This window comes from Capra hircus, chromosome 17 (genome assembly GCF_001704415.2).
Source record: "Capra hircus breed San Clemente chromosome 17, ASM170441v1, whole genome shotgun sequence".
Classification (NCBI taxonomy): domain Eukaryota; kingdom Metazoa; phylum Chordata; class Mammalia; order Artiodactyla; family Bovidae; genus Capra; species Capra hircus.
The window spans coordinates 6,783,325-6,804,014 of NC_030824.1; the positions used below are offsets into that span (position 1 = coordinate 6,783,325).

At 51.4% G+C, this 20,690-nt stretch overlaps 1 protein-coding gene across 2 annotated transcripts; it reads right to left on the reverse strand.

Annotated features, from left to right (window-relative positions):
* On the reverse strand, positions 1,259–17,317 carry SELPLG (selectin P ligand). 2 transcript variants are annotated; one of them, XM_018061085.1, is made up of 4 exons: positions 17,168–17,317; positions 15,586–15,663; positions 2,621–3,222; positions 1,259–2,442 (listed from the first exon to the last, which is right to left on the reverse strand). In XM_018061085.1, the coding sequence occupies exons 3-4, from the start codon at positions 3,215–3,217 to the stop codon at positions 1,867–1,869; spliced, it is 1,173 nt and encodes a 390-aa protein (XP_017916574.1). In that variant the 5' UTR covers positions 3,218–3,222; positions 15,586–15,663; positions 17,168–17,317; the 3' UTR covers positions 1,259–1,866. The 2 variants fall into 2 exon arrangements, with proteins under 2 accessions (XP_017916574.1, XP_017916573.1); XM_018061084.1 differs by lacking the exon at positions 15,586–15,663.

The following is a 20,690-nucleotide window of genomic DNA, read 5'->3' on the forward strand; positions in this document are numbered from 1 at the left end:
CCTGCCCCAATTCGATCTTTTCTTTGAATTCTTTCTCTGCAGGTTATGCCACGGAGTGGAGGAGGTCCTGAATTCCCAAAGAGGCCCTTGGAGGCATTTTTCTAGAAGAGAAAAAGTCCCCTGAGATGAATGTTCTAGAAGGTAGAAGTGTGTGTGTGTGTGTGTGTGTGTGTGTGTGTGTGTGTGTGTGTTTCCTTCCCCGTGTACAGAAATGACTAAAAGGCATTAGGAAGCAAAGATCAAAAGTCTGAAACCCTGGCTCAGCCATGTCAGGAAGTAAACCACACCCTTCTTCTCTCTAAGGCTTTGGCTTCCTGATCTGACCCTCAGAGTCCCCCTGGCTTTCAGTGCTTAAATAGGGCCAGTCGCTGTCCTAATCTGCTGGAGCTGAAAGCCTTATATCCCATTGATATAGGACTTTCAGTGCTGAAACCAGGAAAGTCTCAGGACATCTGGTCACCCTACAATGAAGTCAGGGACAAGCTAACTTATAGATCCTGACCCAGCCTGCTGCCTTAAACAAAGTTTCAATAGAATTCAGCTAAACCCCTTCATCCGTGACACAGAGTCAATCGTGGCCTTCGTGCCAGGATGCCAGAGTTGAGAAGATGCAACAGAGACCACATGAGCTGCCAAACCTAAGATATTTATGATCTTGCCCTTTAAGAAAAAGTTTACGGGGCCCCAGACTCTCTATGCTGGAGAAGGAAATGGCACCCCACTCCAGTATCCTTGCCTGGAGAATCCCATGGACAGAGGAGCCTGGCAGGTTACAGTCCAGGCGGTCGCAAAGAGTCGGACACGACTGAAGTGACTTCACTTCACTTCTTCAGACTCTGTAAGACAACCAGTCAGTTGTAGGAAGGCCTTGTGGGGTGTAGCCAGGCTCCCCCTGTGAGGAGGGGGCCACTGGGTGTTAAGGGGAGATGAGCCTCATGCAGAACAGAGAAGGGTCAGGGTGGGCTTCTGGGGTGCATGGCATTGATGTTCAGAGGGGGTATCTGGCGGAGATTTGGGGTGCGGGGGGACCAAATTCTGCAGGCTTGAACTGTGTCATGGGTAGCACTGGGCAAAGTGGTTCCTGGGGCCAGCAGCCTGAACCCCTTGCCCAGCGCCCAAGGATACACCAAGGTGCCCCCTGAAGTAACCTTAATAGCCTGTGCAGGGGGCTTCCTAAGGGCCCTGGGGCTGGGGGAACAGCAAAAGGACCCACTCCCCACCTGAAGGAGGCAGCGTGAAGCATTCACTCAGCCATCACTTGTTCACCACCAAACATTTACTGAGCGTCTGTGCCATCGTGGGCCCTGAGCTGGGCCCCGGAGACCTCTGTGAGCACCTCAAGACCCCGGGGGGAGGCGAGGGAGGCCAGGATGGGGTTAGGCTGTCACTAGACAACAGCTTGTAGGTCCCCTAAGGAACCTGCCCAGCCCCCACAACTCACTGTGGGTTCCCCAAGAGATTCCCCAAATGAGGGGGGACGACAGGAAGTGAACTAAGGAATCCAGTGCCGAGTGCCACCTTCCTGTGCTGTGGCCGTAGAAGGAAAGGGTCGTGGGCATGGCGGCAGGGACAAACTCTGAGCCCCCCTGGGTGCATGAGCATGAGACTCCAGCCGCCGGGGAACAGAGGCATTACAGGGAGCCCAGGACACACGGGGGCTGGGCAGGGAGCTGGGGGGTCGTCTGCAGCCTCTACTGGAGGTTCTGTTTGCCAGGCCTGCTTTGGTGCCTGGAGCCTGGCTGCTCTCAGTCCTGCGTGTGGCGGCCCGGGTCCCCGCCCTGAAGATTCCCGTCTCCCGGGGAATCCAAGGCAGTCCGACCCGCAGCTTAGAGCCTCGGCATGGGCCCCGGCTCAGCAGCTCAGCAGCTAAGGGAGGAAGCTGCGCAGGGTGAGGTCATCCCCTTCACGGTCCTCCCCCGGCCCTGCCTTCCGGCCCTGGTCCTTGGCCTTGGGCAGGTCCCCGTTGGGCGTGGGAGCGGGCCCCTCGCCCCCCTCGGGCAGCAGAGACGAGATGCAGACCATCTCGCTGGGGGAGTAATCGCGCACGGGGTACAGGTGGTTCTTGCGGGAGAGGCGGATGGCCAGCACCACGGTGCACACGAGGAATACGGTGGCCACCAGGGCCAGGATGAGGATGGCCAGCAGACACTGCTTCACAGGGCCCGGGTCCGGCAGGCCCTCTGGGGGGATCGGGGCCACAGAGCTCCCAGTGAAGTCATCAGACCAGTCGCCAGCTGCCACAGTGGTGCCCTTGGGAGTATCAGAGGCCACGGGAAGGGCTGTGGTTAGGCCCCTGGTGGTAGCAGGTCTCGTGGGCAGGGCCTCCACAGTGGTTGGATCTGTGGGCAGGGCTGGTATGGTAGTGGGCTCCCTGAAAGGGGCTTCTGTGGTGGCTGGTTCTGTGGGCAGAGTCTCTATGATTTTGGGTTCTGTGGACAGGGACTCTGTGGGCACGGGTTCTGTGGACAGGGCCTCTGTAAGCCTGGGTTCCGTGGACAGGGCCTCTGTGGGTGTGGGTTCTGTGGACGGGGCCTCTGTAAGCCTGGGTTCCGTGGACGGGGCCTCTGTGGGCGCGGGTTCTGTGGACAGGGCCTCTGTGGGCGGGTTCTGTGGACAGGGCCTCTGTGGGCACGGGTTCTGTGGACAGGGCCTCTGTAAGCCTGGGTTCCGTGGACGGGGCCTCTGTAAGCCTGGGTTCCGTGGACGGGGCCTCTGTAAGCCTGGGTTCCGTGGACGGGGCCTCTGTGGGCGCGGGTTCTGTGGACAAGGCTTCTGTGGCTGCAGCCAGCTCTGTGGACGGATCCTTCATTTTGGGAGGGATTTCAGTGACCAGTTCTCTGGTCAGAGAGACCAGTGTGACCAGTTCTGGGCTCAGTTTCTCAGTGGTTGCCCCTGTGGCATTCAGGACAGCAGAGTCCCTTGTGGACATCTCTAGAATGAATGACTCAGGTGGCGTAGGCCCTGCAGACTCTCTCTGCCCCAGCGTTGCCACCATAGGCAGAAAGTTGGGGACCTCGGTGCTATCGTCAAGCGTCTCCGGAGGGTCTGTTTGTACTACATAGTCATAGTCTGATTCATCGTCTTCTGGGTGTCCCCCATCATCACCTGGGTATAGGGGGCCTGGAGCCTTCACGGTTTCATTCTTGCTGGTCTCCGCCAGCTGGAGGCTGCTGCAAGGGCCCAGCAGGGCCAGAAGCAGCAGAAGTTGCAGAAGCATGGCACCTGGAGGGGGACATGGACAACGGGACGTCAGGAGAGCTACACCCCTGGGCCCACCAAGCGCCCTTGACCGTGACCCTGAACAGCCACAGCTGGTAACATATCTGGTCTGGGGCATCCTCACCCCCCAGCACACGCCTGGTGCACAGATGCCCCTCCACAAATAGCAGCTATTACTACTTACCAGCATCAGTGAATCCATCTGGGGGCGCTCTTCAACTCCCTTGGCCCAGTGCACACAAATGTATTAATATTTGCCTCAGACCTCCCTGGTGGTCCAGGGATTAAGAATTCACCCGCCAGTGTAGGAGACACAGGTTCAATCCCTGGTCTGGGAAGATTCCATGTCGCCACTGGGCAACTAAGCCTGCGCACCACGTCTACTGAACCTGTGCTCCAGAGCCCCTGAGCGACCGCTACGGAGCCCACACTCCACGTCTGCGGAAGCCTGCGAGCCGGAGAGCCTGTGCTCTGTGACGGAAGAAGCCACCGCAACGGGAAGCCTGCACATCGCGACTGGAGAGCAGCCCGCTCATCCCATTCGTCAAAACGAGAGAAAGTCCACGTGCGGCAGCGAAGACCCCGTGCAGTGTGGACAAGACAGTCTACTGAGGCGTGGAAAGATAACGTTAGCTCTTCTACTTACAGGAACTTCTACGTCACTTAACTTCTATTTCTGTACACGTTTACAGTGTCTCATGAGCACAGCGGTACCTGTATACAATTTGTAAATATAGCAATGTACCTATCTTGTCCATCGATGGGGCAAGAGTTTGGTGACCGCGGGACTACAGGATAAAGATGCTCGCTTGGCCCTCTGAGGCCTCTTGGAGTGTGATGCTGACTCCTCTCTCTGCACCCCTCTGTTCCCCTTATCTTGGCTCCCATCCCACACAACCCTGGCCCGTCCCTCAGACTCTCAGTCTTCCCATCCTTTCTCAATGTGTTGGCTTGATCCAGTTCCCTTTGGGTAGGTCCTCGCTTACATGATGGGGATGACAGCACCTACCTGTAGACTACTGTGAGGATAAAATGAGGTGATACCTAGAAAGCTCTTAGCGTTTTGCTCCCATCTCCAGCTTCTGTAAATAGCAGCTACTTTGGTTCTTTCGGTAAATCTATCCTGTAAGTCCTCAAGGGCTCAGAGCCATCAACTGCTCTATCTGGGGCCAGGAGAAAAACTCAAATCTGTTGTGAACAGCCTGTCCTCAGGGAGCTGACAGTCATCTCGTTTGCCTGTGGGTAGCAAAAGTGACTGTCTGTCTTCGTGTCACCCCTCAGCCTCCTTCCGAACCAGGGAGCCAGAAAGGGCAGTGCCTCTCTCTTTGGCCATCTGATTGGTCTTTCTTCCTGGCCTTATGAACACTCATGCCTCCTGGGTTTCTCTCTCTCCCCTTATTCTGCCCCTGGCAGTGGCTGGTATTTGTGGGATTCAAAATCTTGCAGCTGAGAATCCTGTGGTGACCAACACCTGTGTTTTGGGGTGAGATTCCTCGATTCCCTGACATAGTACCCTTCAGCAATATGCAATCCAAGGTACTATGGAAGGGGCCAGGTTATGGTCCCCAAGATGGACTTTCCCCCCAACCCACCCCATCACACAGAGGCAGCCCAGGGCAGAGGAGGGAACACTGAGCTGCTGTGTAAACTGAGCAGATTGCTTTACCAAGTCTGAGCCTCAGTTTCCTTATCTGTAAGATGGGCAGTATTGTCTCAAAGATGAGAACTGAATGAAATGCTGCAGGAAGGTCCCCTGATGCTGGCATCCAGCAGGGGGCTACGGACAGAGGAGCAGAGGAGATGAGGGGTGCCTCTGACTCAGGAGGATACGGAGGTGGCGACCTCCCTACCTCCCCATGTCAGGGAAGCTGCAAAGACCTGTGTGAGAGCAGAGACCTCCCTGCCTGCTCGGGATGCAACAGGGAGCACTGGGAAAAGCCAATATCTCCCTTCCTGGGGCTAAGCTGACCAGCTCATTCTAGAGTGGAGCAGAGCCTGGATAATTTCCAAAACTTTTCCTTGTTTTTTTTTTTTCAGTTGGAGTGTAATTGATTTTACAATGTCGGGTTAGTTTCAGGTGTACAACAAGGTGATTCCAGTATACATCTGTCGATACATATATCTATTTTTTCAAAGCATTTTCTCATTGTACTTTCCTTGTACTTCATGTAATTCAGAGCAGAGAGCAGTTGTTCATCATTTGTTGAATGTCTGTAACTCACTCATAGACCCTCTGCTTCTAGACTCAATTCAACCTCTCCCATGTTAGTTAAAATTACGATGGTTTCTAAAATATCAGTCTGATCTTACTTTAAAATAATTTCTTAAACTAAACAATGATATTTGCACCAGACACATCTGGCTGTCACAGATATCCTCATTTTACTGAGGAGGGATGAAGCTCAGAGAAGTAGAGCGACTTGCCCAAACGGCTGCCAAGTCGCGGAGACAAGATTCGAAGCTAGCGAGAACTCAGGAAGGCTTTGTGGAGAGACCTAGCTGAGAGGGCAGAAGGAGCAAAGGCTTGGAACACAGCTTAGCTTGGCGGGTTTGTGCCTGCCACTGGGGACCCAGTTAGGAGAGGGAGGGCAAAGAAGGAATCAGGAGGACCTTGAAGGTCATAACGCCCAGAAAGGTTGGTGCTCTCTGTACTGGGTACTGTGCAGGGCACAAGGTTGAGGGCACAGATTTTGAGGTCCAACCAAAGGATGTTCAAGTCTCAGCTCTGTCCCTTACAAGTGAAATCACCTTGACTCAGATCTTTGCCTTTCTGAGCCTCAGTTTCATCATCTGTAAAATGGGAACAACAAACACCACCCATCTCATTGGGTTTTGGGGAGAATGCAATGAGATAATGAATTCAAAAATGCCAGCTTTCAGCTCATGCTTAATAAGTGTGTCATACACGTGCACGCACACACAGTCTTTGCCTCTGCATTTGCCTTTGGGAGGCAGACATTCTTTGCACCTTGGGAAAGAGTATATGGCCTAACCTTGGCCCCACTTTCCTGATGGCAGGGGACTTTAAGAAGAAGCCATGTTTAGGACATATTTTGTAACTATGAGCTTGGGCACTACCCCTACTATCCCCACTTGGGCAGTGCTTGGTTCCTGGAAGGCAGAGCTCTCAGCTACTTCCTGGAAGCAAAAAGGGAGAAGCAAAAGCAGAAGACCCAACCCACTGGCTCCTGGGTCAGGGAGGGACCTGGGTGAGTCAGGGAGGTTGGGAGGGTGCCGTGGAAGGGGCCAGGTTGTGGTTCCCAAGGTGGGCTCTCCCCCTGCACCCATCCCTTCACACAGAGGCAGCCTGGGGTGGAAGAGAGACCACTGAGCTGCTGTATAACCTAAGCAGATCGTTTTACCAAGTCTGAGCCTCAGTTTCCTCATCTGTAAGATGGGTAGTATTGTCTCAAAGATGAGAACCGAACGAGATGCTGCAGGAAGGTCCCCTGATGCTGGCATCCAGCAGGGGGCTACGGACAGAGGAGCAGAGAAGTGGTGGGGGAGGGCCTTTTGACTCAGGAAGGGTACGGAGGTGGCGACCTCCCTACCTCCCGACGTTATGGAAGCTGCCAAGATCTGTGTGAGAGCAGAGACTTCCCTGCCTGTTCGGGATGCAACAGGGAGCACTGGGAAAAGCCAGTATCTCCCTGCCTGGGCCTAAGCCAACCAGCTCATCCCAAATGTTCCCAGTGTTAGCACTGACCATCCCTTGTCCCCATCAGTCTCAGGCAATCCAGGACCCTGGGACCTACCATACTGTTGGCTTCAAGGGAAAGGTTACCGGGGACACAGCAGCCTGGAGCCAGGCTGCAGCTGGGCAGGCCTCACCCATATGACTGAAACCCACACAGTTCCCAGGGCTCTGTGACTCCAAAGAGCCTCGTGGGTAACAAGGAGAGGAGCAGAGTGCAAGCACCATCTGTGGCAGGTAGAATAATGACTTTCATCCCTGCCTGGACACGTGTACCCTAACGAAGCAACGTGGTATAAACCCCCACTGTGGACGGATCGTCTCACTACCTCATCATCTGGGGGCCCGTTCGTCTATCCCCCCAGCGCTGGCCGCTCTGGTTCCTGTTACACAGATAAGGGGAGGCTGAGGGCAGTGAAGCCATTTCCTTCAGCCCCCACCTTTTGCCTCTTCTCTCCTCTGATGGCAGGAAAATAGTCACTTACCACCGGAGAGGGGTGGGTGGGGCACAGAGAGAGGGGCAGGGAGATGCCACATCCTATTTGTCTTGTCGCTTGCCCGACGGAGGCGGTCAGACACTGCCCATTTCCTTCCACCCTAAACTGGGGTACTTCTGCCTGAGCCGCACTCAGGCAGTGCAGACTAGCGAGCTGCCGGGGGCCACCCCCACCCCATCCTCAAGCTCTGCACAGCTGCCCTGGACCACTCAGGAAAGACGCTCATGGGACTCAAGAAGTTTGGGACCTCCCAGCTGGAATCCTGAATACCAGCATTCAAAAGCTTGAAATCTGAGGATCTGAAGGATGGAACATTTCAGGGTGTGGGTTGAGCAGCCTCAAGAGAGGGGATCCAATGGAGGAGTACCCCAGGAGTACCCCCCTCCCCACACCCCGATATCCCAGCTCAGGTCTGAGTCCTGCTGGACTGGACATGTGATCAAGGAGGACACTGTGGGGCCTTCTTAGGACATACACCGCACCCCTCCTCCCCCCCGGATATTCTCTGCTTTAGCTCTTCCCTGAAGTACCTAGATAACAGTACCTGATGCACATTTCCTGAGTTGTTTTACAGATGCTAGCCCTTCTCCCACCAGGCGGATGTACACGTAGCCCCCAGACCTGGCACCTGAGGCTTGATGTTGTTAACCTCTGTGATGCTGCCCTGTTACCTAACCATCAACCAATCAGAACTGTGCAACTCTCCTCCTTCCCTCATCTGGCCTTGAAAAATGCTTTGCAGGACTTCCCTGGTGGTCCAGTGGTTAAGACTTCTCCTTTCAAAGCAGAGGCTATGGGTTCGATCCTTGGAGAGCTAAGATCCCACATGCCTTGCAGCCCAAAAAACTAAAAAATAGAAACAGAAGCATGCATTGTAACTAATTCAATAAAAACTTTGAACATGGTGCACACCAAAAAAGATCTTTAAAAAAATAAACGTGCTTTGCAAAGGCTCGTAGGGGAGTTCCGGCTTTTTGAGCCCTAGCTGTCCTAGACTCCTTGTCTGTTACCCTGCAGTAAACACTGCCTTTTCCTCCCCAACAATATGGTGTCAGTAGACTGGCTTGACTGCACACGAGACAGCGGACCCCAGTTTTGGTAACAGGCAGGCCCTGGCCCTGCTCAGGATCAAATCCAATATCAAACCAGATCCAGTCCCACCTCTGTCACATACAAGCTGTGTGACCTTGGGCAACTGAACCCACCTCTCTGAGCCGTGAGTTCCTTATCTGGAATACAAGATTCCAGTAGCGCCTATGCTTTGTGGGGTTATTACGGGTTGAAGTGAGCTGGTCCAGGCTGAACATTTAGTACCTGGTAGGCACTCACTAAAGGCCAGCTGCTATCATCATCATTCTGCACGGAAGGTCATATCCCTGAAAAATCTGCAAGCCTGGGATAGCTGTGACACACTTCTGACCTTGTCAGTCAGAAAGAGCCAGGGCCAGAAGCCCCTGAAGCCTGGGTACCCTACACAGCGTCAGTCTCCTGTGGTTTGTGAATCACATGTACCTAGTGTAGACAACGCCCGGAGCACTGTTCTAAGAGCTATGCATGAATTATTAGCTCACTCAGGCCCCACAGCCTCCTCATATTAACCCCATGTGAAATGTGGGGAAACTGAGGCTCACCTGGTGCTTAGAACCACATGGCCAGTAAGAGAAGGAGCAGGAATTTGAACCTGGGTGCTCTTGCTCCAGAGCCCACCTCATAGTCACAGCTCCGTACCACCTGTGAACCAGGCCTGGACATTCTCTGGAGCCAGAATAAATGCTGCTTCCTCTAAGAAGCCCTCCCAGATTGCCCAGGAATGATTAGTCTGGGTGTTTAAACCTTTTTTTAAAAAATGCTTATTTACTTTCAAAACATTCATTCCCATCAGTCCATAAATGCTAAATAGGAACCAGAGACTCTTATGACTCATGCTACATGCCCAGGGCTTAGCAGACAGACAGGTGCTTGGTAGGTGCTGTGGTATTGGTCCCTTGGAGCGCAGGCAGCATGGCCGGCCACCTCCTTCAGACTGCAAGTCTCCAGTGGATGCCCAGTCCCCACAGGCCTGGCATCCTGGGGGCTCATCAAAGGCGTGCTGCAGGAGTGGACACCGAAGTGAGACCTGGGAACAGGCTCGCAGCTGCACAGGACGTGCATTCTGCAGGCTTTTGGCCTCACATGTGCCATCCTGCGCTTCCCAACCTTTTCTTATCAGTTACCCCAGTGCTATCAAGACATTACGCACGTGTGCTCAGTTGCTCCAGCTGTGTCCAACTCTGCGGCCCCACGGACTGCAGTCCACTAGGCTCCTCTGTCCATGGGATTCTCCAGGTGAGGATACCGGAGGGGACAGCCAGGCTTCCCTGGTGGCTCAGACAGTAAAGAATCTGCCTGCAACGCAGGAGACCCCAGTTCCATCCCTGGGTCAGGAGGATCCCCTGGAGAATTCCACGGACAGAGGAGCTTGGCTGGCTACAATCCATGGGGTCACAAAGAGTCCGACGTGACTGAGTGACTAACATTTTCATTTTTTTCATACCTGGTGAATGTTATGTGGACCTTTACAGGGACACAAACCATGGTGACATCTAAGGTTTGGTTTTTGCCTTCCTCTCATCCTCCAAAACACCCAGCTCTGGGAACTTCCCCAGTGGTTTTAGTGGTGAAGACTCCAACCCAGTGCAAGCAGCGTGGGTTCAATCCTGGTTGGGGAACTAAGATCCCACAGGCCCCTCCAATGTGGACAAAAAAAATGGAAAAAAAAAAACCCTCAAGTCTCAACTGTCATACCCAGATTTGCTGGTCTGGTAACAGAGGAGGTGAGGTCCTTCCACAAATGAATTCACTGAGACCTACACTTGGTTTTGGCTTAAGAACTGACAATTTTCAGAGGCTATCTGTAGACAGACAGACGGACCAACACACGAACACACACACACACCAGCCATCCTGTAATAGAAGAACAAGCCTGCCTCCACCTTGTCTGCCTTTAAAAGATGGGGGATGTTTCAAATATCTCCAAAAAGAGTCTTCTGGGGGTGCATTTTGGGTAAGTGAGTGGTCTGATTACAGCTACGCTGCTGCTGCTGCTAAGTTGCGTCAGTCGTGTCCAACTCTGTGCAACCCCACAGACGGCAGCCCACCAGGCTCCCCCATCCCTGCGATTCTCCAGGCAAGAGCACTGGAGTGGCTTGCCATTTCCTTCTCCAATGCATGAAAGTGAAAAGTGAAAGGGAAGTCGCTCAGTCGTGTCTGACTCTTAGTGACCCCATGGACTGCAGCCGACCAGGCTCCTCCATCCATGGGATTTTCCAGGCAAGAGTACTGGAGTGGGGTGCCATTGCCTTCTCTGGATTACAGCTATGAACCTATGACTAAGAGGAAGAGGACATTGTACCATAATGGTGTGGGGCCACTGTACCTATTAGGATCCGAGAAACACTGACCTTTGAATGGCTCTCTAAATTACAATACAATCGTGAAATTAGAGCCATTCTGTGAAGAAGTGGGGAAGAATGATAAAATCCCCTCTGTGCAAACAATTGTATCAGGATGAGAAACGTCCTACAGTTGTTGCCTTATACAGGCTTTTCAAAGGCTTGAAAAGAAGCCCAAGGGGAAACCTGTGTGACAGGAAGAAAAGGAAAGGAAGGAGACGGAAGCCACACTGCCCCCGACCTGAAGTGCTCCTCTGGCGGAGCTGGCTGTCCCAGCCGCTGCAGCCACTATGCCAACATATCCACTCCCACTGCCCCCCATTCTTCTTGCTCCAGCCCCACTTCCCAACACTGGGGCTTGGGAAGTGGTTGGACTGGTTCCCTCTCCTTAAAGGGATCAGTTATCTTCCTGGGCACTGGAACCTGGTCTGGTGCCACTTTCCAAGACCCAACACGGCACCCAGTTTGGACCGGGAGCCACTCGCAGAGCAGGGCAATTACCCCATAGAGGGCATAAATGAAAAAGGCCAGCTGGCTGGGTTTCTATGGATGCACAGACCCTTCTCAACCTTGGCTTTATTTAATTGGACAACCCTCTTTATAGGGAGGATTCTTTCCAAAGGACAGAATTGTTTTGCTACCCATTAACCACCCTACTTGAACAGACATACACAGTCTTTTCAATGTGGTCTTCATAGGCGATGAAAGGAGAAAGGTCACCGATCAGGCCAGGGAAGAAGCATACCAGCTCCACCTGATGGACCCGAATGGTGCACCCAAAGCCCGCTTGGCAGCACCCACAGCTGAACCAGACTGGGAGCCTTAGCCGGGGAGCAATGTCCGTTTTTGCTTGTTTCTGGCCATGCCGCACAGCATGCGGACGGACCTTAGTTCCCGACCAGAGATCAAACCCGGAGCCACAGAGGTGAAACGCTGAGTCCTGACCACGGAGCCCCCAGGGATTCCCAAAGCCCTTATTAGAGCACTACCGTAAGTGCATCTTGGCAGGGCTTCAAAAAGGGGTCCCAAAACAAGAGTTTGAAAAAGTTCAAGGAATTTAGCACAAATCAAATGAAGGCCTCTCTAAATCTGGTGGAAGAATTTATCAGACTCTATAAAGATGCAAATCCTGAGGGCCCCGAAATCACTAGAAACGAAGAAAAAGGCAAACTTGAGGGGGCAACATGCCCCAGATATCAGGAGAAAGTTGTAAAAATTAGACGGTGCCTTTAGAATGAACCCTCAGTTGGTAGACATTGCTTTTGAGGTATTCAACAGTAGAGAACCAACACAGACAGAAGACCATGGTGAAATGCTCTTTTTCTAACGGCTGTGTTGGATTCCTGGAAGACGGGAGGCTCTAAGAAAGGTAAGCCAGCACTACGTACGAAACAATGGACTTATTGTAAAGAGAAAGGACACTGGGGAGGAGAACGCCTGAAATTAAAGAAAAAGAGGGCTAAAGACATGGAAGCAAGCTAAATGTTCACTGACAAATGGATGGATAAAGATGTGGTGTGCACACGTGTATATACATACATACACACATAAAAAGGAATGCATTTGAGTCAGTTCTAATGAGGTGGATGAACCTAGAACCTATTATACAAAGTGAAGTGAGTCAGAAAGAGAAAGATAAATACCATATTCTAAGACATATAAACCGGAGAAGGCAATGGCAACCCACTCCAGTACTCTTGCCAGGAAGGTCCCATGGATGGAGGAGCTTGCAGTAGGCTGCAGTCCACGGGATCGCTAGGAGTTGGGCACGACTTCACTTTCACTTTTCACTTTCATGCATTGGAGAAGGAAATGGCAACCCACTCCAGTATTCTTGCCTGGAGAATCCCAGGGACGGGAGAGCCAGGTGGGCTGCCGTCTATGGGGTCGCACAGAGTCGGACACGACTGAAGCGACTTGGCAGTAGCAGCAGCAGCAGCAGCAGCAAGACATATATACAGAATCTAGAAAAATGGTACTGAAGAATTTATTTACAGGGCAACAATGGAGAAACAGACATAGAGAACAGACTTAGGAACATGGGGAGAGGGGAGGAGAGGATGAGATGTATGGAAAGAGTAACATGGAAACTTACATTACCATATGTAAAATTGATAGCCAACAGGAATTTGCTGTCTGGCTCAGGAAACTCAAACAGGGCCTCTGTATCAACCTAGAGGGGTGGGATGGGGAGGGAGATGGGAGTGAGTTTCAAAAGGGAGGGGATATATGTATACCTATGGCTGATTCAGGTTGAGGTTTGACAGAAACAGCAAAATTCTGTAAAGCAATTATCCTTCAATAAAAAATAAATTACTTAAAAAAAGACGTGGTGTGTACATGTGTATTGCATACACACATACACAATGGAATACTACTCAGCCATTAAAAAAGAACAAAATAATGCCAGTTGTAACAATATGCATGGACCTAGAGATTATCCTAAGTGAAGTAAGCTATATAGAGAAAGAAAAATATATCATTTATTTGTGGAATCTCAAAATAAAAGATACAAAATAACCTTTTTATAAAACAGAAATAGACCTACAGATATAGAAAACAAATCTATGGTTACTAAAGGGAAAGGGGGTCAGGAAGGAATAAGAATATGCAATTAACATTTATATATACTGCTATATATAAAATCAACAACAAGAACCTGCTGTAGTACAGAGAGCTATACTGAGTATTTTGTAATAACCTATACACGGAAAAGAATCTGAAAAAGGATATAGACAAATATATGCATAACTGAATCACTGTATTATATACTTGAAAACAACACAATGTTGTAAACCAACTATACTTCAATAAAAAAAAGGTTTTAAAGGAGGGCTAGAAGTGGACACGACTGAAGTGACTTAGCAGCAGCAGCAACAGCAGAAGCGGATAGGAAAGGATAGGAGTGGGGCCGATCAGACGGACGGTAGAGAGGGAAGAATGTTCAGGTGATGAATGAGGAGGCCTGAGGCTCCTCTGGATTTACGACACTCAATTCAAATATCCCCACAGGAGCCCTGGGTAAAACTGACGATAAGTAGCAAACTGCTTGATTTTCTGTAGACACGGGGGAAACAAACTCCATAGTAAACCCTCAGTTTAGTTGTTGAAAAGACCCTGATGCTGGGAAAGATTGAGGGCTGGAGGAGAAGGGGACGAGAGAGGATGAGATGGTGGAATGGCATCACCGACTCAATGGACATGAGTTTGAGTAAACTCTGGGAGCTGGTGATGGACAGGGAGGCCTGGCGTGCTGCAGTCCATGGAATCACAAAGAGCTGGACATGACTGAGCAACTGAACTGAACTGAAACCCTCAGTTAGCACAGAGAATCTGGGTCACAGGGGTGTTAGGGGAAGTACAGAGATGATCATTTTCACAACCACTGGAAGGCCAACTAGGAAATCTGATATTAAAATATAGTTTCTTGTACATGCCTGAATTCCTTATCCTCATCCTAGACCAAGATCACCTCTGTAAACTAAATGCGCAAGTGACTTTTTCCGACAGGACCGCTAGATAAGAGTCTCACCAAAACCTGCTTTGAAACCTACAGAGGACTCTCCTAGAAAACCCAGAAAAATGGACAAAACTTAGATGATCTTCCTGAGGTCTACAGAAAGGTAAGACCAGAAGTATGGGCCAATGGCATCCCAAGAAAGGCAAATTATCCCCCAATCTGTATTGCCTAACATCAGTGACAGAGCGCTTGCTTCTATCTACAAATGTAAGCCAAGTATCACCTTGACTGGAAACTACTCATGTACCTAGGGATAAGACCTTGCCAGTTGCCCTGCAATGGATTAGAGTGGTTCCCAGAAGCAAGCTTAAATTAAGCCGTTTTGAAATACTGGATTCCTGGTATTTTCTCCTGACCAGGAGAGCCTGTAGCCAATAGGTCCACAGACTCGGCCTTGCAATCCATTAGATCTTAAGTTGCTGTTTCAAGTCAGCCTCCTACCATATAAGTAATGAGGACTTCACTCTCTCATTTCACTGGTACTTGCTGGAAAGGAAATGCTTTAATCAAGCTCTGTCCAAGTGTGGCCAACAGGGGAAATATACAAAGATAGCACATGGCAGAGCAGCCTCGGTGCCCTCAAGTGCTAGAGTTTATATATAGGTAAAGTGGAATTATACATATATACACACACGTGTGTGTGTTCAAGCGCTTGTCTAAGTGTGCATACACGCTCACTCAGTGGTGTCCAACTCTTTGTGATGCTATGGACTGTAACCTGCCAGGTTCCTCTGTCCATGGGATTCTCCAGGTGAGAGAACTGGAGTAGGTTGCCATTTCCTCCTCCAAGGGATCTTCCCAACCCAGAAATCAAACCCACATCTCCTTCAGGTTCTGCACTGGCAGGCTGAGCCACCTGGGAAGTCCGCTTGTCTAAGTGTGGCAGAACTGTAAAAAGGCGGGGCAGTGTCCTCATGATGCAAACGGCTTATGCTCGGCCTAGGACTTGGGAACACTTCCAGTTTCAAGGTGATACATTCCATTCCACCATCACCCCTTCCTTGCTCTTGTTCAGCAGGAAGTAGCCAGGGTCCATCCCTCCCTTCCAGGGCCGGGTGCCTTCTCATCCCCACCCTCCATCCCTGTGGTAATACTGTGGCCTTTCTCAACTTGACCCTCCCCCTCCCCCAACCCCCACCCTTCCCCCACCCTCCCCACCCCCACCGCTGCCAACACTGTGGAATGGGCATGGACACTAGGGAACTGTAACAGGGGAGAACAGACCTGACTCCACGTTAGATCTACTCCTTTAGCTCTAACCTTCGTATTCGGTTGCCTCTGGTTAGGCCTTCTGGCTCTGCACTTTGTAAAGATAAAAAAAAAAAAGTGTCACCTATAGCCAGAAATACACATACTGTTTCTCAAGGCTCTGCCTCCCAGACTTGACCTTTAAAGGTATAACAGTTTTCCATTCATATAGAGATTAAAAAGTTGCCGAACAAAAAATAACAATTGTCTTGATAGAGGTTTATAGGAACACCGTGACCAGAACCACTGCGCATAGCTGCAAGAACAAAGGATTCCAACTCCAAGGAGTTTGCATCAACCAGCCACCCTACCGCTCCCCTTCTAGTATGAAAGAAGCCTGGATCCTAACTCAGGTAAGATGGTTCTTTCGGACACTAGTGGGCCGTCTTCTCAGCCAACTGGCTTTCCGGATAAAGTTGCTCTTCCTTGTACCAACACCTTGTCTCTCGATGGACTGTCCTATCCTGCAGTGAGCAGCGCAACCGGTAACAATCCTATTTCCTTCTAGCCGGAGTCCACCCCCACCCTCTGCCTGCTCCAGCTCAGCAAAAGATCGAGAGACCAAAACCTGGGATCTCTGTGGGCCCCACATGGGGCCACCACAAGTGCAAGCCTAGCCACCTCCCAGCCGTGCCGCCAAGGGCAGCTGCTTCACCCCTTTAAGCCTTGGTTTCTTCATCTGTTGAAAGGGGGCACAGAGTTCTCAGATGACTCCCTCACCCCTCTGAAGGCTGAGGTTCCCAGGCCGTGCTCACCTTGCAGCCCAGCCCATTCAGTTTCAGTCTCCCGGGTCTGCCGGCCAAGCCCAGTGAGGAAGACGTCTACCATGCAGGGTGTGGCCTGCCTGAGGCAAGGAGAGCCACATTCCGAGAAAAAAAGATTTCCAGGCAACCAGAGCCTACCGGCCCTGATCCTTTCCTTGTCTCTGTGTATGTGTGTGTATAGGGGTTCACTGCTTGAGCCACCAGCCCCCCACCATGCCCTTATATGCCCCTAAAGCACTCCAGACACAAAACAGGAATATTCTCATCATTATTCTGACTTTCTCTTTTGCTAGCAGTAGTTTCTTAATTCTAATATTTTAATAATTTGCTGTGCACACGCATCCCTTCCTCAGTCCTATAAAAACGTGAAGAACACAGGTCTGAAAAATGCTATTTTAAATGGATCCACAGCCTGAGCAAATCTCTTCTCTGGGCCTTGGTTTCCCACCCATGAAGGGGTAGGATGATTTTTAGGGAAACATTCTTGATTTCTCCTTAAAAAAAAAAAATTCACAGTAACCCCCAAGCCAGTAGTTGCTGGCAAAACTCGTGGGAAGGGACAGATGAAAGCTGAGGGGGGTAGGACCCAGAAGAGACAGCAGAATTAAGCTATGAACTCTATGCACACCTCAATCCCGAGTGCCCAGAGTGCTGGGATGCCCTTTCCAGCGGCTGCAGCTCAGGCCCTGCCCGGGGCTGGCCCCCACCCTGCCCTTGTCTGTCAGGCAGGCCTGCTGGCCCCTGGGGACTCTACCACCCAGCCACTCCCCGTGGTTTTGCAAGCTGGCACTTACCGTGCTCAGCAGACCATGGGACAGCCACCTCGTGGGCCCAGGAGAAGTGGTTCCTCTGCTTTAGCGACAAGGACCCAGCCTGTGCTGCCGAGCACAGCTGTGGCACCCCTGTCGTGGCCTTGGATCGCGCCAACCCCCAATGGCCGTGTGTAAAAGACGGAAGCGAGAGTGTGGTTACTCAAAGCCACATGACAGCCCACACCCCCTTGTTTGTGACAGCTCCGGAGACGTTGATGAAGCCTGGTGGGGAGTGGGAGACAGGGCCCCTCGGAGCCTGAGGTCACTCTCAGGTTCCTGTAACCGTGAAAGCACCTCGAACCACATGGGAACTTGTGGGGGAGTAGTTGGGAGGAGGCTCAAGTTGAGAAGGGCCACAGTATTACCACAGGGATGGAGGGTGGGGATGAGAAGGCACCCCGCCCTGCAAGGGAGGGATTGACCAGATGCAAAGGAGGATGGTTCTCGATTCCTGGCCAAGAAAAGAATTGGGGGTGGGGGAGATTCAAATCACAGATCTTCCTGAGCTTTGCAAATCAAATGTAACCTTTCTTTGGAGATCCAAGAATCTCTCGAAGGTGCCCAAGTGGTCCTTTTAGCTGTAATCAAGAACCGCTCTGGGGAGACAGACTGCAAAATCCACGAGGGCAGGTTCTGTCTGTTTTCCCTTTCCTGTTTTGGTTCTTTAGCCAACTCTGACACCCCACCATCTTTGCTCTGAGGCAAGTAATTCTGGGCTCTGGCCTTCTTGTGGCTGTTCATCTGATGAGAAAGCCAGCAAGTAAACAAGTAAACAGATCATTAGGACAGAGTGGTGTGGTCATGTCACCCCTGGATGAGCCAGGGAGGGGCCTCAAACCTACCTTGGGCAGGGGAGGGAGTTGACATGAGACTCTTCCAAGGAGAAGTGGCCACTGAGAGGACCAGTAGCCCAGGGAGAAGGCAACATCCCAAGGAGAGCGCAGAGCTGGGAGCCCAGGCTGGGAGGCCTGAGAATGCAGACTCTCAAGGAGGGCAAGGAACAGGGAGGGCTGCCTTCCAGGGTCTGCCCAGTGCCTTTGTATTAATCCAAGGTGGGGCTCAGGACACATGCACAGAGAGGACCACATTCTGGTTTGTCTTAAACTGAAAATCAGAGCCCCAGTGGGTGTTCACATGACAGAATCTTGATCACTTTGGGAAGCTACAGCCAGAAGGGGACCCAAACACACTCAGTCTGTACAGGCAGGGAACCTGAAGCCCCCAAAGAAGAAGGGAGACACTCAGAGATTCTTGCTCCTCCCCAGCAGGTGTGGGAACAGCCAGCCCTCACAGGCAGGGACTGAGAAACTCTGAACGCCTCACCCAGGGGAGGAAGGACATGCCCCGATCATAAGCATTCCAGATATTAATACATCTCTTCCGGCCAGGGTTCACAAGCCCATTGGAGGCGGGGCAGTCCCTCTGCTAGGTTCAGCCCCAGATGTCCACTTCAAACCCCAGGTCATCCCGAACCAGAGCCCATCACCTGGCCCACAGGTATGAAGTCAATGACGAGGTTCTCAAGACGCAGAGGTCAAGGGAACAGGGCTGCCCAGGAGTCCGAGACCTGTGTGACTCGAGGGTGCCTTCCCCCATCCAGGTCCCAGTGCTTGATCCATAAAACAGGAAGCCCTCCAAAGATGGAAGTTTGTCCAAGAACTAGGGGTGAATGCTAATGGCCAAGTCAGAGAGACAGGAAGAAGGCTCTGATGGGAACGAACAATGGGGCAATCACCCACCTGCCGGGGTGGAGAGGGGAGCAGCCCTGACTTTGCAGCAGGAAAGACCCCGTAAGAGTCTGGCTCAGGGATGACAGTCTACACAAAGGGTGATCAATGAGGCAGGCCTGCTGGAACTGAAGGAGCTCCTGGGATGTGGGACTTTTAGTGTTAAAACTGGGTCAGTCCCAGGCTAAACCGGGATAAGCTGATCATCCTAGAGCAGGGAGCAGCCCTCTCAAGCCACAGGGCCAGGGGACCTGGTCATTTGTTTAACTGTGAATGGGATGCCGGAGGCTGTTGGCCCCACCTGCGGAATTGGGGTGGGAGTACTGGCCAGGGGGTCCAGAGCAAGCAGAGGCAGGGCCCCATGTTCCCCAGACACCGCCTTTCCTCCCTGGCCCCTGTGCAGCTTCAAGCTGCTTCTCAGAAGATTCTGGCACAGCTGAGAGAAAAGTTAATTCTTCCACAGGCTGGCCCTGGGCCCTTATGTCCCTGTAAGCTTTGAAAAACCATCCAGGAGCAGTGACCCAGAGGGGACCACTCACAAGACCAGGGGCCTGGCAACTGGCCTTTTACAAGCTGAGTGACCCAGGCAAGTCACTTCTCTGGAGCCTCAGTTTCCTCTCCTGCAAAGCCTTAAAATACAGAAGTTTAACATTACCTTGGCTTCTGCTAAGCACCGGACTCTGTGCATCTATCTGCTTGTAGGCTCACAGCAGCCTTTGGAGGTTAGGATGCTGAGGCTCAAAGCAAAGCTGTGCCTTGTTCAAGGTCACACAGAGTCAGTGGCAGAGTCCAGGCAGCCCAAAAAAAGCCCCCAGTCTACACCCCTGGCTTGTGTTCATGCCGGCTGAGTATTAGAGTGCAGGTGAATCTTCTCTATACCCAGCAAGTGGTCTATGTAAGGAGGACGGTAGTAACTCAGCAGCAGGTAAGCTACGTCAAGGCAAGACTCGTGCTGCTAGGTCTGCCTGGTGGAGGAGCAAACAGTAATAAGAGCATGCTGGTTCTCGGCGTCTGTGCAAAAACCATAAAAGCATGCCTTGCAGCACCTAAACACCAGTAAGATGCAAGCATGCAAAGTGAGTGGGTTTCCACTTCTACAGATGGAACCCAGAAAAGTACTCCAAATGTCTTCAGAGATCGAAGCAATGACATTTCACCTAAGAGAAATATCGGTAAGAAACATGCAAGTCCCACAGTATGGAAACCTGTCCTTTGATGGGATAAAGATGCACGGGTTGAAGTTACGGTGGCTCAGCGTCTGCCTGCAATGCAGGAGACCCGGGTTCAATCCCTCGGTCAGGAAGATCCCCTGGAGAAGGAAATGGCAACCCACTCCAGTACTCTTGCCTGGAGAACCCCATGGAGGGAGAGCCTGGTAGGCTACAGTCCATGGGGTCACAAAGAGTCTGACACACTTATGCTAAATGTGTGTAAAAGTACTTGTACCTTGTTAGGTGAAAAGGACGGGGTGTAAAAAGTGTACAAACAGCATACTTTCAACTGGATGTGGTTGCTTAGTGGATGGACTGAAAAAGAAGCTTACAGCGCCCTGTAAGCATAACAGTGGCCCTTTCTTTCTGAATATTTTCTTTTTCTGTATTTTTAAACAGAAAAGCGTATATAATGATGTATATGTCAGCTTTATCATCAGGAAATAGGCTCTAAATGGTACAAGGACTTTACAGACACCCTGTATTTCAGGATGGCTAGACAAGCTGCATGCGGTTTTTGACTGTTTATATCCTTATGGTGTTTGGGGGATCAGTTCCTCCCACCCC